This window comes from Candoia aspera, chromosome 6 (assembly GCF_035149785.1).
Source record: "Candoia aspera isolate rCanAsp1 chromosome 6, rCanAsp1.hap2, whole genome shotgun sequence".
Taxonomy (NCBI): domain Eukaryota; kingdom Metazoa; phylum Chordata; class Lepidosauria; order Squamata; family Boidae; genus Candoia; species Candoia aspera.
In genome coordinates, this window is record NC_086158.1 from 98512236 (window position 1) to 98527438 (window position 15203).

General features: G+C 42.1%; 1 protein-coding gene across 1 annotated transcript in view; it reads left to right on the plus strand.

Annotated features, from left to right (window-relative positions):
- Positions 1–15203, plus strand: part of GRID1 (glutamate ionotropic receptor delta type subunit 1) — a 133357-nt gene that overhangs the window by 21041 nt on the left and 97113 nt on the right. The window contains exons 3-4 of the mRNA XM_063307747.1: positions 11369–11530; positions 12103–12222. Coding sequence (XP_063163817.1) covers positions 11369–11530; positions 12103–12222 — 282 coding nt within the window. The remainder of the gene's footprint in view (positions 1–11368; positions 11531–12102; positions 12223–15203) is intronic.

Here is a 15203-nt window from a genome sequence, read left to right on the forward strand (position 1 = left end):
GCGTGGGAAAAACCCAGACAGATAAACGCCAAAAGTCAAGGTGGGTCTGTTCTGGGTTTCTTTGAATGACAGCTCAAAGTCTCTAAACTACGCATGCGTTTTCCCCCCTGGATAGGGGCCCCCTCCTGCTCGCCATCAGTGCTCATGACAGCGGCAATGGCAAACCACTCCTGAAAAACCTTGCCAAGAAAACTGCAGGGACTTGTCCAGGCAGTCTCCGAGAATCGGATACGGTTGGACAGCTGAAAAAAAAAAGAAAAAGAAAAAGAAAAGATGCTTTGTTGCAGATGCATTTGCTGGTGGTATGTTGGATTTTGCTGGTTCCAAAAGCACTCTAGATAGATCTTCTTAAATAGCTTTGACCAAAATGGGAAAGAATGCTAGTGCCTGCTTGTTTTCTGATATGTAAATGAACTGCTGGAGCCTGCACTGTGGAAAGACAGAGAATATATTAGAACAGTACTATGTTCTCTGCAATTTAAGAATGGGAACATTCCAACACTGCTTTAGGCCCGAATCTTCAAGACACCAACGGAACGCGCACTTACTCCAAATATTCCAGCTCAAAGATATAAACATTAAAAAGAATAATAATAATTAAAATGGGACTTTGAATATAGCAGATGGATAATAATACCTTGTAAAGGCATTTCCTGTGACCAGTGTTGTCAGATTTGTCCTATGTACAGTATACTGTTAAAGAATAATAACTTTAAAAACTCTAGGAAAGTGTACTATCCTGGCAAGGGTCCTTAAGAAAGGAATTATAAATTTGAAGGTGCCATTATCAGAAGAAGAGAAAAATAAATCAGAAAACAAAGTATGAGTCTTAAGAGCTCTACGGAGTATGACTCATTTTAGTATTTATCTTTGTCATGCTTTATTTTTATCTCCTTGTTTTGCATACTACCATAATCAAGTAAGATTCCAAGCAGTTAACAACGTAAGGTGTAAAATATGCAACAACATGGACATAAAACTCATACAGATATAGCAATGAAACCACCAGCCATCACTGACAAATTAGAAACATGACAGCCCCGCTATTTTCTTGAGAAAACTTATGTTTTAACCAGAAGCAGAATGAATGTCATCAGAGTGAGCACCAGCCTAGCCTCAGGGAGGAAAAGTTCCATAAAATAGGGTATATCACCAAACGTCATTGTTTGAGAAAATGTTCAGCCTCTTAGTCCAAAAACTGAGTTTGATTTGGTGATCTGAGCTCATGGGAATAAGGGAAGCTCCTATCATGGTTTGTTTCTTCTCTTCCTCACTAACATTCATGGCTTGCTGTGATCACAGTTGTCTTCACCATAGCAAGCAACATGCCTATTAAGCCATAATTCCACTCAGCCATTTCCACCTAACAGCCCGAAGTATTTACTTTGAATTTAGGAAGCTCCAGCATTCATGGGCAGCTACAAGAACATGTTACAATTCCAAATTTCATCTGAATAACTTCTAAGAGACCGTTGTACAGTCTGAGGCCTCAAGCACAAGCAGCCTCCAGAGGCTATCAAAAGTTGTAACCAATTAAATATGAAAAGAATCGTGTTTTACTCTTGTTAGTAGACTAAGCTATAGGGTGCTTACCTCTGATCTTTTGGCACATATTATTTATTTGCTTGCTCGGAGGATAGATTTGTGTCTCATGTTTTCTTCTAGGAGATCCAGCTGGCATTCTTCACCCCCAATTTTAACCCCCCAAATAACCCTGTGAGGTTGTTGGACTGAGAGTGACTGGTCAAAAGACACCTGTGGGATTCCATGGCTGAAACTGGGTCCTCCCGATCCAGTGGAGCATGAAAACTATCCTGAGAGAGGGTAGGGATGGGGTGGATCTGATCTGCCACTATTCAGGCATAACATCAAACTGAAGGCTACAACTTGGCAGTCCTATTCAGGCAAAAACTGCTTGTCTTTTTCAGTGTAAAGTATTGTACTGGGAGTACTGCTTTAAAAGCTTACCCAAAGATGATATTTCAACATGCCGATTAATCTTCTCCAAGATTTATTTTTTCCATGCAAACAATATTTCTTTTTCAGAGCTGCCCTAGGGTACCTACCGCATTCGGTATCCTCCGTGCAAACAGATTGCATAAATCAAAGCATTTCTTTGTTCTTATCTGTGAGAATTAATGAGCAGTACAATCTTGCTGCTGTAGCACAACTAGAGATCCTGTCTCTTCAGCTAAAGCATCTCAAATGGGCCAGAACCATCAGCCTTGGCCTTGATCATCATTTCACTAGCAAAACAACTAAAAGTGACTTCTGTTAGTACAATAGTGGTAGCACAGCTATTTGCTGAGGCTAGTCCTCTTTCTCACCTTTGCATCACAAAAGTCCATTAGGCTGAGATTTGAAGGAGTTGCTGCAAGAACAATATTGGTGGCCCATAGCAGAGTCAACCACTTCCATGGTTAATGTGTTGGGAAAGTGTTGCAGCTTGGAAAGTTCCTGATGCATATCGACCGGAAATCCCATTTGTTTTGGAAGAAGGACAAGCCCTTTGCAGTGATGTAGCATCTCTCTGTGTGCAGCAGATTTGTGTACATACATTTGGCAATTAGATTTTACTTCTTTGTGCTCTGGTTTCCTGCCATTTTCTGCTGGAAAAGAATCCATCTTTGGTTAAATGACACAAATCCTTTCCAAGTTGGAATGGGGCATGAGAATCCGTGGGAGAAAGTGCCCTTCACGGTTCTTCAGAGAACAATGCTATGTGCTGACTGCCAGTGAGACAAGAACAGCAATGGATGTCAAATGTAGCAGAAATATGACAGTCTGATCTGCTAGAGAGAGTTTGCAAAACAGTGAAACTGTCCATGTATTGCAAGAGTCACTCTTAGGAGAATAATTAGGCTAAAAGCATAGTCAGTGGTTCACTGCAGGGTTCAGAGCACATAAGTTCTAGACCAATGGTTAAGGTCCAGAAGACAGAGCAGTCAGACACTTTCAGGTCCAAGCAGAAGATGGGATTTCAAAGTACTCAGACAAGGCTTGGCAGCAAGGCACAAACTAAGGAGAGGTTGTCCCAGACACTATGTCAAGATTAGAGTATTCTCAAGGAGAGGCTCAAATACAGGAAGCTGTTGAAGCCACCTCAGTATAACTGCACTGTCACTCATAATCATGGTTCTGCAGATATAGCTGCAGGAAATAGGCTATGTAAGAGCAATCATCATTATTACCAAATGGGGCTTTTCCAAGCAACCTAACATCTCTGCCCTGTGGGTCTCTGGGTAGCAACAGCAGCCCCCACATATGCCAGGAAGCCAAATCTCTGTCTCAGAGTCAAAATCAATGCAGGCAGAATCAACAGCTGTGAAACTCAATTCTCGCATGAATTGAGGTCTGGCTTCTCCAGAATCAGGTCATTCCAATGTCTCATCTGGACTCAACTCTTTTTCTTCTCCCTCTTTTTCAGATGAAGTACCATCTGAGAAAAAATGTGACAAAGTCTGAGATTAAAAATTAAAATGAGAGCTTTTTATCAACTGTGTATATACACCTACATACATATAATCATACAAACACACACACATTTGGCTATGACTGAATCTGTACCTGTGTTATATTGAAATCTTTGTAATCTCAGAAGGACGTCGATTTTGTCTGTGTGAGTTTATATGCACACCTATGAATGGCTGAAAAATGTTCCTTACTTGAAGGATATGAACAACACAGACAGAGAGAGATTGTTAGGGGGATGTGACTGTGTGCAGAGGAGAAAAGGAAATAAAAACTGAGATCAGGGAAAATTCTTGACAGGTAATCCATTAAACTGTGGAAGAGCTTCTGAAAGAAGTGATGGAAGTCTTATCACTCATGACTTAAAAATGAGAGTGGACAAAGTAGCAGAAAATAGATGTGTAAAAAATGTATCTGACAAATGGCTTGGATATGACATGGGCTGAATCTATTTGAATTTTGTTTTGCTTCGTTTTTCTGTTCTAAATATTGTGCAGCTCTGTCCCTCCATCTCTCCCCTTATTTTAAAGCCCAATTCACTGGGTGTTGTGAAGTGTTTGTATCCAGTAGTTCCTAAAGGGATATTGTAGTCCTGATGATAGGGAAGCTTTTGCAGACTGGTTGAGCTGCCATGATAGCATAGAAGGGCAGGACAGGTAGACATTTTTTGGGTTGCTTCTGTCTGGGTTTAGTTTGAAGGCAGCAAAATGTAGAAGAAAGACTGTTATGCATTGTACCAAGGAGCCTGAGAAGATACAATGCCAGGGGAAATGGAGAATTTGGAAATGAGGGATGGGACTAGTAAAGGGAGAGGCTGAAAGGGAGACTGTGAGCTCAGATTAAGGTAGATACAGGTAGTCCTTGACTTATGACCACAACTGGAGACCAGAATTTCCATTGTAAGTCACTACAGTTGTAATTTGAGTCCCCACGTGACTGGACCTGATTTAACAAGCATGTTTATGGTGGCCGTTAAGTGAATCCAGCTTCCCCAATGGGCGTTTTGCTGGAAAATGGCACAAAAGTCGCAAAATGTGATCATGTGACTGTGGGATGCTGCAGCTGGTTGTAAATGCGAACTGGTTGCCAAGAGCCTGAAATGCAATTATGTGACCACGGGGGTGGTAGTGCGATGTTTGTGAGGCTCAGAAGTGCTTTACAGGCCATATAGCACCCATTCCGAGACTGTTGTAACTTCAGGTTGCCGTTAAACGAATGGTTGTAAGTCAAGGACTACCTGTAATTAAAGGACCAAATCAGTACATTGCCTAAAACCATTGGACTCCATAGGAGAATTGTAAATGTGAGTGTTTGCCTACCACCACTCCATATGCCGTGAAACAGGCATTACGGCAGACTTCACAGAATTGTAATCCAGGGAAACAAAATATTCTATCCTCAAAAACACCCATTTTCTCACCACGGCGAACCATCTGCACAGATCATTTAACCTCTACTGATTGCCATGCAGCAATCAGGTGCTAATTATGCCCCAAATATTGCTCCTATGTTATTACAATAGACACCTATTATTTTATATGGCTATCAGCTTGCCTGGAGTAGTATGTGATCATGGTGTTTTAAATCATTCGGCAATTGCATGCATTTTGCAAGCACATTCATTTCAGAAACAGGATTTAAAGCTGGAATTGATAGGATTACCAATTATTCAATCATTATCTATTAGGGCCCACAACTGCTTCCTGTGAAAGAGGAACATGATTATTTTGTATGTATTTATGAGTTTCTCCCTTCTATCACACTGACATTTATAACTGGGTGGCAATGTTTGGAGTGGCTCAGCAGGGGCTAAGAATCAGAACAAAAAGTAAAATCACAGTTATCATTTTGCTGTCACACTTTGACAGTTCCTGGGGGTCCTTTGAGGGTCATAAAATCGGAGTGGGTGCCCACATATGCTCTACAGTCAGAAGTAACTCATCTGACTTCAGTTTACAGCCTCTTGCTGAATTTGTTAACATAATTTCAATGCAGATATTTCATTTGAAGAGAGGCCAGATGTCATGACTTGACACAGTTGTTAGACAAGAATTACAAGGAAAGAAAACACTAATCAGATGGGCTGCTGAGCTGGTAGATGGGCCAACAAACACAACCTCAAAGCAACTCGTTCTTCACTGGAGCAGCACGTTTCTTACACGGAAGCTCTGGGCGCAAATTCAGCCCCCCCAAATCTTGCCTTGGCCAGCCTCCTGGTCTTTCCCAACCTGCTATTGGGGCATGGGGGAGAGCCACCCCACTGCCACTGCTGGTGCTGGCGCCGGTCCCAATCCAAGATATGTTGTACGGAGAGGAGCTACATTCCTCTCTGTCCATTCATTCCATGAACCTGGACCAAGTCTTGGTAGCGTTGTTCCTGTCCCTGTTATTGCCTGAGACATTTTTCCCAAACCTGGCTTAGATTTGTCATCTCTTCAATCATCAGACTATGAATAACAACAATAATAATAATAATAATAATAATAATAATGCCAGTTATGTGTGTGTAGTATAGTTTTCCCAGGTGTCAAAAAAAAAACTAAAAAGAAAAGAAGAGGAAGGAAGGAAGGAAGGAAGGAAGGAAGGAAGGAAGGAAGGAAGGGAGGAAGGGAGGGAGGAAGGGAGGGAGGAAGGAAGGGAGGAAGGAAGGGAGGAAGGAAGGAAGGGAGGAAGGAAGGGAGGAAGGGAGGAAGGGAGGAAGGAAGGAAGGAAACAGGCAAGCATTGCCTCAATTTATATGAAATTAGAGTTTCTTTCCAAAGCATGAAGAGGAAGACGCAGCAGGGGTGCAAGAGAAACCACCTCCCCAGGTTGAAGCATTGTCCTTGTTTTTTTTCCGGGTTCATTTTCCAACAATTCAAGCACGCTGCCGGAAAGATAATTCCTTAATTTCCTCTTTTCTCATGCTTGAGACCACCTGGGCAGCCCCTGCAGGGTGACGCAGCAACTTGCACGAATTCCTGATTGCCGTGTGCTTACACGTCCAGCAGGTATAAGCAGCAAATTCTTAATTTGTGGTGGTGCTTCAAGTAATGAGTATGAACAAGATTTTTCGGTCCTCTCTTCACACAAGCACCACTCCTGGCACAAAACTGCAATGCTGTAAATATTATCTCTGACACTGGGAGGTTTTTGTTGGGGAAACATGCAATCTAATCTTCGTGATGGCGTCAGCGAGAGGGTTTAATTTTTTTCTTTTGCCCAAACAGCCGTATGAAATGGTGGATGTGGCATTAAGCAAGAAGGGGGGTGGCCAAGCATCTCCCTGAATCTAAAGGAAGGTGGCAAGAAATTGGGGGAAATTAAGTTGACCTTACACCTGAGATAGATTGGTGGGGTTTCTGTCAGGGCAGCGGAAACAGAAGGAGTAAAAATACAGCTCGGTGTTAGGGGTAGTGTGGTGAATGAAATGGTGGCGGCTACTTCTTTAGGTGGTCACAGGGCATGTATATGTGAATTTGTTAAGTGGGAATCAAAGGCAAAACCCGGTAATATTGCAGGGGAAATGATTATAAATATTAATGTGTGAACTGTCCACTTATTTATTTGTTTCTTGGTTTGTTTTTATGTATGGACAATGTTTTTGTGCTGCTTCAATCAAGCAAATCTAAGTGACTTGCAAAAGCTTTATAACAGTAAATCAACCACAAAGAAGGAGATAACTACAGATTACACACACACACACACACACAAACACACAAACAGAATTTCAATTCAGTAATAATAATGCCTTGCTTTTTTCCAACTTGTTGCCATCCAGGTTGGTTGATCTTCCATGCCCATCCAATTGCTGGAAACTATGAGTTTATAGTTGAATTATATACACAATATACGTGTTGATGCGGACACACGCACACACACACTTAAAAAAAAATCCGTTCAATAGTGTCTGATTCTTGGAGACTGCATGGAGAAGTCCCTGCAGTTTTCTTGGCAAGGTCTTTCAGAAGTGGTTTGCCATTGCCTCCTTCCTGGGGCTGACAGAGAGTGACTGGCCCAAGGTCACCCAGCTGGCTTTGTGCCCAAGGCAGGACTAGAACTGACAGTCTCCAGGTTTCTAGCCTGTTGCCTTAACCACTAGACCAAACTGTCTCTCATATATATACAGTACATATACAGTACATATACCTATACATATACATATGGTGAAAGGTGAAAGGTCCCCTGTGCAAGCACCGAGTCATATCTGATCCTTTGGGGGGACGCCGCTTTCATGACATTTGCTTGGCAGACTATAGAGCAGGGTGGCTTGCCAGTGCCTCCCCCAGTCGTCACCTTCCCCAGCAAGCAAGCCGGGTGCTCATTTTCCCGACCTCGGAAGGACGGGAGGCTGAGTCGGCCTGAGCCGGCCACCCGAGAGAGAATCCAGCTTCCGCCGGGATCGAACTCGGGTCGCAGGGAGAGTTTTGGTTGCAATCCTGCCGCCTCCCACTCTGCGCCACATGAGGCTCTCACATCTACATTCATTCATTCATTCTTTTCTTGAGATGATTCGATAAATATAAATTAATCTGAATTAACTAATCCCAACAGATTTTGTTTTCATTATTTTCATTTCTGTTTCAGATTTGTTTTGTAATCTGTTTTGTTTAGCTTCACACAACACAAAGTTGTGTCACCTAATTATAGCCTTACACTTTGCAAACCAGCAAAGTTAAAAGCATCTGTCTTCTTTATTCTTTCTTACCAAATTATACATAAAACTTGTCTTGCCACTCTTTAGAACTCCTGGACTTCTATTTTCTCCCTGTAACATCAGGGGAGATCCCACTAAACAAGGAAACACATATGCTCAAGCCATCTGGGAGAGAATCTGATTCAGTCCTAAAGAGAAGATATAAATTAGATTTTAAATAATGAAGCATCCGGCAGTTAAGAATGACAAGCTGGTGAGAAAGCAGATGAAAGGAAGGAGGTGGTAAATCAGAAAGTTGCAACCTCAAACTTTGATTTGTTGGCAAAGGCATATCCATCTTGTCTTGTTTGAAAACTCCAGGAAGACTCGTTTCCCAAACAAAGTTTCTTGAAAAGACTCAGTACATTGGTAATTAATTTATAACAGATTAATAAGCAAACTGAATGAGAAAACAGAGCACATGTGAAAAAAGGTGAAAGGTCCCCTGTGCCAGCACCGAGTCATGTCTGACCCTTTGGGGGGGACGCTGCTTTCGCAACACTTTCTTGGCAGACTATAGAGCAGGGTGGCTTGCCATTGCCTTCCCCAGTCATCACCTTCCCCAGCAAGCAAGCTGGGTGTTCATTTTACCGACCTCGGAAGGGTGGAAGGCTAAGTCGACCTGAGCCGGCCACCCGAGAGAGAATCCAGCTTCCGCTGGGATCGAACTCAGGTCGCGGGGAGAGTTTCAATGTACTTTTTGTATATATTACACCTTGGTTACTTATAAATTGGAATTTTTAAAGATGTGTGTGTGTGTGTGTATACACACATACATACATACATACATACATACATACATACATACATACGCCGGTTTGGTGTAGTGGTTAAGGCATCAGGCGACCGTGAGTTCTTCTTCCTCTTCTTCTTCTTCTTCTTCTTCTTCTTCTTCTTCTTCTTCTTCTTCTTCTTCTTCTTCTTCTTCTTCTTCTTCTTCTTCTTCTTCTTCTTCTTCTTCTTCTTCTTCTTCCTCCTCCTCCTCCTCCTCCTCTTCTTCTTCCTCCTCCTCCTCCTCCTCCTCCTCCTCCTCTTCTTCTTCTTCTTCATATCACTTGTAGTTCAGTGTGATTTCTATTTTTCTTCACATCTTGCAGGACTATCCGTGCGAGTCTGCCAAATGCAAATTAATTGTCTAATAGAAATAATGATAATAATAATAATAACAATAATGATAATAAAATCCTGAAGCAAAATTAATGATCTCTCCATGTTCAGAATGGAGAATAGAAACAATTGTCCAATATAAACAGATTTTTGACAGCCAAAGATAAGCAATAATGGATGCACACTTTCTGATTGTGTTGGAGTTTGCAGATTTGCTTTCATTTCCGTGAGAAAGTTATTCAGCTCTGTGTGAGGTGAAAGGTGAAAGGTCCCCTGTGCCAGCACCGAGTCATGTCTGACCCTTTGTGGGGGACGCTGCTTTTGCGACACTTTCTTGGCAGACTATAGAGCGGGGTGGCTTGCCATTGCCTCCCCCAGTCGTCACCTTCCCCAGCAAGCAAGCCGGGTGCTCATTTTACTGACCTCGGGAGGATGGAAGGCTGAGTCGGCCTGAGCCGGCCACCCGAGAGAGAATCCTGCTTCCGCTGGGATTGAACTCGGGTCGCAGGGAGAGTTTTGGTTGCAATCCTGCCGCCTCCCGCTCTGCGCCACACGAGGCCCCCAGAGGCCATGTAGCCAACTGAATATGAATTTGACCTTAGAAACATTTTCAAAATAACAACTCTTAAAAGGGCACAACCCATTTGAACTTCCTTTGCAATAGGCAAGTTAGTATGGGAAAGGACACACAGACACCCACATCACATACAGGATGTTGTAACCGATAGGAGGTGAACTCAACCCCAACACTTTTTGTAAAATGAAAGAAAGGGGAAATCTGTTTTTGTGGTCTTGTCTCTTTCATGATTGTGTGATGCTTTGTGTTATGGTTATTTTAAGGTAAAATCTATGATAAATTATAATATATACTTAATTTTTGTTGAGGCTGATTTTATACTTTGACACATGACAACATTGCAGTGTTTCACTCCAGGGTGCAATTTTTCTTTTCCCAATGACACATTTGAGGCTGTTTCTCAAGCCCCTGTGGAGATATCAGGTCAGCATGAAAAGACAAGCAAATCCAACATCAGGCCTTGCAGATGGGTTTCTTTGAAAGACACATGAAGACAACCTTAGGAATTTAAGACAGAATGAGCTGCAAGGCACAGCTCACATGGATTACATTTCTGCTATGTTTCTTCCCTGCTTGCTAGTCTGGGTTGAGCCTTCCAGAGGTCTTTTCTCTAATTTAAGGATAATGTGGTGACAATAACACAGTAGCATGGTGATATTGATAATCCTTGCACCAGAGCAGAGCTCTGAGATCAGGCTGTATATGAATAGCTGCTGAAATGAATGAACTAGGCAGTAATTTGATTTCACTTTGAGATCTTTAGAGATATGTTGGTAGATACAAATTTAATTAACAGGTTTTGGGGGGATGATTCAAGATAGTCATTCAGAGAAAGTAGCCCACTTCAAAATTCCTTTTGCTCTGAATTCACAACTGAATGTGATGAAAAGGACATTCTGATGGTGAAGAGGACATTTACTACCTTTAATTATGGGGGGGGGGGGACTTAAAATTTGGAAGGCCCTGGAAACTGATACCAGAAGGAGATACAATGACATTGTTGAAAGCTTCAGACGGTCTGGAAATAATCCCACTCATTTAGCCCAACGTTATAGAGTCGTTGTGACTTTCCAACTCTTCCCGGCTCTCATTGGCCACTTTCGCCCGTGTGCCCAGTGCCAGTTTAGGAAAGCACCAGGCTGGTTCTGTAGAGTCAGGCATTACATGGACTTCTTATCTGCTTGGGTTTAGCATTCTCCTAGAAGACTATTAGTTCTTTTTTAAACAAACATTAAGCAGTGTTTTAAACGAACAGTAGACTTTGGTTAAAGAACAGGTCTAGCACTATCTGCACAGAAGGTCAGTTTGAACTGGGAAAGAAAACTAGGTTTTTCAAGCTTTGTACTGCTGATCCTGTCCCAGATGAGTGCATTATAGATTCTTCTGATAAAAGAAGAAATCAATAAATAATTACTTAGAAAGCAGGCTTATTTTTGCAATGCATTTGCTCTATACCAACGTTGTCCATCACGCTACACCTCTAAATATACCCTTCAGCAATTCAGTTTAAACTGTTTTGGCTTTGTCTCCATTCACAGGTCTCCAACCTCTATCTCTATGACAGTGTCCTCATGCTGGCCAATGCTTTCCACCGGAAGCTGGAAGACCGGAAGTGGCACAGCATGGCAAGCTTGAACTGCATGAGAAAATCAACCAAACCTTGGAATGGAGGCCGATCCATGTTGGAAACTATTAAGAAGGTAATCAAATGGATATGCTTTCCAAAGAAATAGGTGCCAAGCACGCAAGCTTCCTGAGCAAATACAGGTAGTCTCGACTTAGGACCATTTGTTTAGTGACTGTTGGAAGTTACAGTGCCGCTGAAAAAAATGACTTACAACTGGTCCTTACACTTATGACCATTGCTGCATCCCTGGGTCATATGATCAACATTCAGGAGCTTGGCAAACAGAATGTATTTACGACAGTTGCAGTGTCCTGGGGTCATGTGATCGCCATTTGCGACCTTCCCAGACAGCTTCCAACAAGCAAAGTCAATGTGGGAAGACAGATGCTCTTAATTACCATGGCAAAAAAAGTAATAACTTAACTGCCTTGCTTAGCAACAGAAGTTCCAGTCCCAATTGTGGTCATAAGTCGAGGACTACTTGTACGCTCATCTCATTGATCCCAAGGGCAAAAGGCAAACTGTTAAACACATACTCTTAATATTTAAAACACAGATATTTGCAAATTGTTTGAAAAAGAAAATCCTGGGGGAAAAAATCCATTTTTTTTTCTGCCACTAAACTAGATGAAACTGTTTCCTTAGGGCCATATCAGTGGACTGACGGGTATTATGGAATTCAGAGAAGACGGTGCCAACCCCTATGTCCAGTTCGAAATATTGGGAACAAGCTACAGTGAAACATTTGGCAAAGATGTGCGAAGGGTAATGATCCTTCCTTTCTTACTCTGTTTCCTCCCCCTCCAGCTTACATGGAGTAAATGCTGTTATTTTCTTGTACAATGATAGCCTTGTCTGCAGTTCTGAAGTTGTTAATTGGGACAACAGATATAATCTTGAGTGATAGCGTTTTAGACCATCAGAAGAGCTGATATTCTTTCACATATTCCACACATGCCGACATTGGGAACAGAACGGTGATAAAGGTACAGCACAACTCCAGGTAAATTGTGATATAACAGGCATAACTACAAATTGTCCTGGTTAGGAATATTAACCGTATCATCCCTATATTTTTACCAGTAAAATCCTGCATATAGTGGATATGGAGAGAGAAGAGAACGTTGTCTTTATAAGAGATGGAACCCTGGAAAAAATGTTTTATATTGATCTACCTTTCTGTTTATCCATCCTTCCTGGGCTCCCCCAGTGGGATGTTGCACTTCCCCTGCCTGTGATGTAAGACTAATGACTCATGTGAAATATACTTGAGGAAGAAAAGGGTTAAGCCTCCCCTGTTAAGATTTTTGCCCAAATCTTCTCCTGGCACCAGACCCATGGAAGGCTGGATAGCTATCCAGACCATTGCATGGGTGTTACTTACAGGAGTAAACAATTGGCAGGGAAAGAGTTCAGCTTTCCCTAAACTCTCTCACCACTGCAAACTGTCCATTCCCAAAGGTGCTATGCCAGCGAAGTAATGTCTACCTAATATTAAATATTAAATGCATTAAAAGTCAAATGCAACTAGATAACCTGTAGCCTGACTCTTAGAATGGAACAAGCAATAAAATGATATCCTTTGTTTTGCCTGGAGCTTGAATGCTGTATGGTATGCATATGTTTATGGATTTTTGCTTCTATTTAGCTCCTACCTGAGACTCCGAAAAGTAGCTGCATAAGGGTTTTCTGTTTATGTCCTTGGCTTCTGAATTTATTATGTGGGTCTCAGTTGTCATAGCTGACCTTGTTTCTTTCCATTGGGGTGGACTTCATAATGGGCTCCACGCTAAACCTCTAAGAGTTGGACGTGTTTTACTGTATATTCAACCCTTATGAACGCAGGATCACACAGACCCTCTTTGGGCTTCATCTCTTTGGGGTTCTAAATCATGAGTGAGATCCCCATGTGGAGACGTTTCCAGGAGTTTTGCCATACCATTTATGCAGAGTGGGTAGGTTGGGGCTTGCCCCCATTTCCTCACCCAATCTCTCTCCTGTGAACTTCACTTATAAGAAGGAGAGAACTCTGGGGAAAGTTGCTGTGATGGCACAGTGTGTCCTGGGCATCCCAACACTACCATGTGCAGCAGAAATTTCTCAAGTGATCCCAGTGTTACTTATTTATCACTCACCAGTCATAAAATGTACACAAGAATTAGATTCACCCTCCTTTTAGTGCAATGCCTTGTAACCTTTGTAAAGGGTTTGGAGAGCCAGTTGTTCAAGACTGGGAATCCATTAGTTTGCACTGAAGTCAGCTTCTGCGACATAAAGTCCATGTGTCACTGCCCTGCTAAATGACAGCTTGGAAAAAGAAAGCCAAGTAGGGCATGATTTTTCATCGTCAGAGAGTTTGAGCCTGAGAAAGGATCTGACAGATGTGCATGTCTGACATTAGTGCTGTTCTGTCTGTGGAAGAAAACTAACATAGTTTATTTTCAAACATAAGCAGTGGAACAGCTTGCCTCCCAGAGTTGTGGGTGCTCCATTGCTGGAGGTTTTCATGAAAAGATGGGGCAACCATTTGTCCAAGATGGCATGAGGATTCCTGCCTTGGGCAGGGGGTTGGACTAGAAGATCTCCAAAGTCCCTTCCAACCCTATGATTCTATGATTCTATGAAACAAACAAAATCAAGCATTCTGGTTTAACATGGCCATCCCCACCAACATCACTCAATGCTTTCAGATTTGAGAAGCCCTCTTTGGGGGAAGAAAGTCCTTCACATGCACAGATGCAAAGGCATGGGTTTCCTTGGAAGCCCAAATCTTATCCCATCAGGGTCCTGGATGACACGGCCAGCTCTAGGGATGTGTGAATACCTGTTTGGGGCTAGGCAATCGCCAGATTCAAAGTGGTGACCAATATGTCTTATCTGAGCAAGGGAGGGTCTGATAAGACATATGAAGAAAGGAGCTCAATATGTTTGAACTGAGTAGAGTTCAGAGGTTGATAAGTAAAGCTAACAGGAAACTTCCCCTAAAGAAAGCAATGTGGAAACTAGTTATAGAAGTGAATTACATGCTAATTCAAGCAAACATTATAATAATTAAAGCTTAAGCAGAATTGCTGTCCATACAAAATATCTCAGGAGTCCAAGAAGAAAACCCAACCATAACTGATTGCAATTGTAACATTGAGAACAGACGGTGAGTATATTACCATCCAGATAAACAGAGGCAAAAGGTCAAGGGACCGTTGAGTCAACCATCCAGTTTCATCCCAGCGTGAGAGAAGGGGCTGGCAATTTCCTTTTCATGGGAGTTTTTTTTTTTTTTTTCCCACTTGCTACTCAAGGGTTAGTGTTAAGGTCTTCTCCATGGCTGGTTTAATGCCAGGTAAGAAAAGAAGCCCCAATTTACTGAGATCTGGGTTGGATACACAAACTTGGGTTAAGTATACACGAAGCTAGGCACTCATGAAAGCTAGACATGGTTTAGAATTCTGATTTTATTATGGGTCTGTGGTTTGAGTTGGGTGACTTTTTGTGAGAGGAGATCCCAACTAAAGGAACAGTAGCTGAGATCAACTCCTCCTTCTCTTTCTTGTCTGCCTTTTCAACCTCCTTCTAGCACCTGGGTATACACAATAAAAACTTGAACCAATCATGTTGTTTCTGAGGAAAGCTTAAGCACATATTCTTCCTCTTTAGTCATGTTTCTGATGGAAAAAAATGTATTTCCACTTGTCTCCTTCCAAGTAAACCAGGGTAGAGAAAGATTTCTCTGGAAAAATGGCTTGATG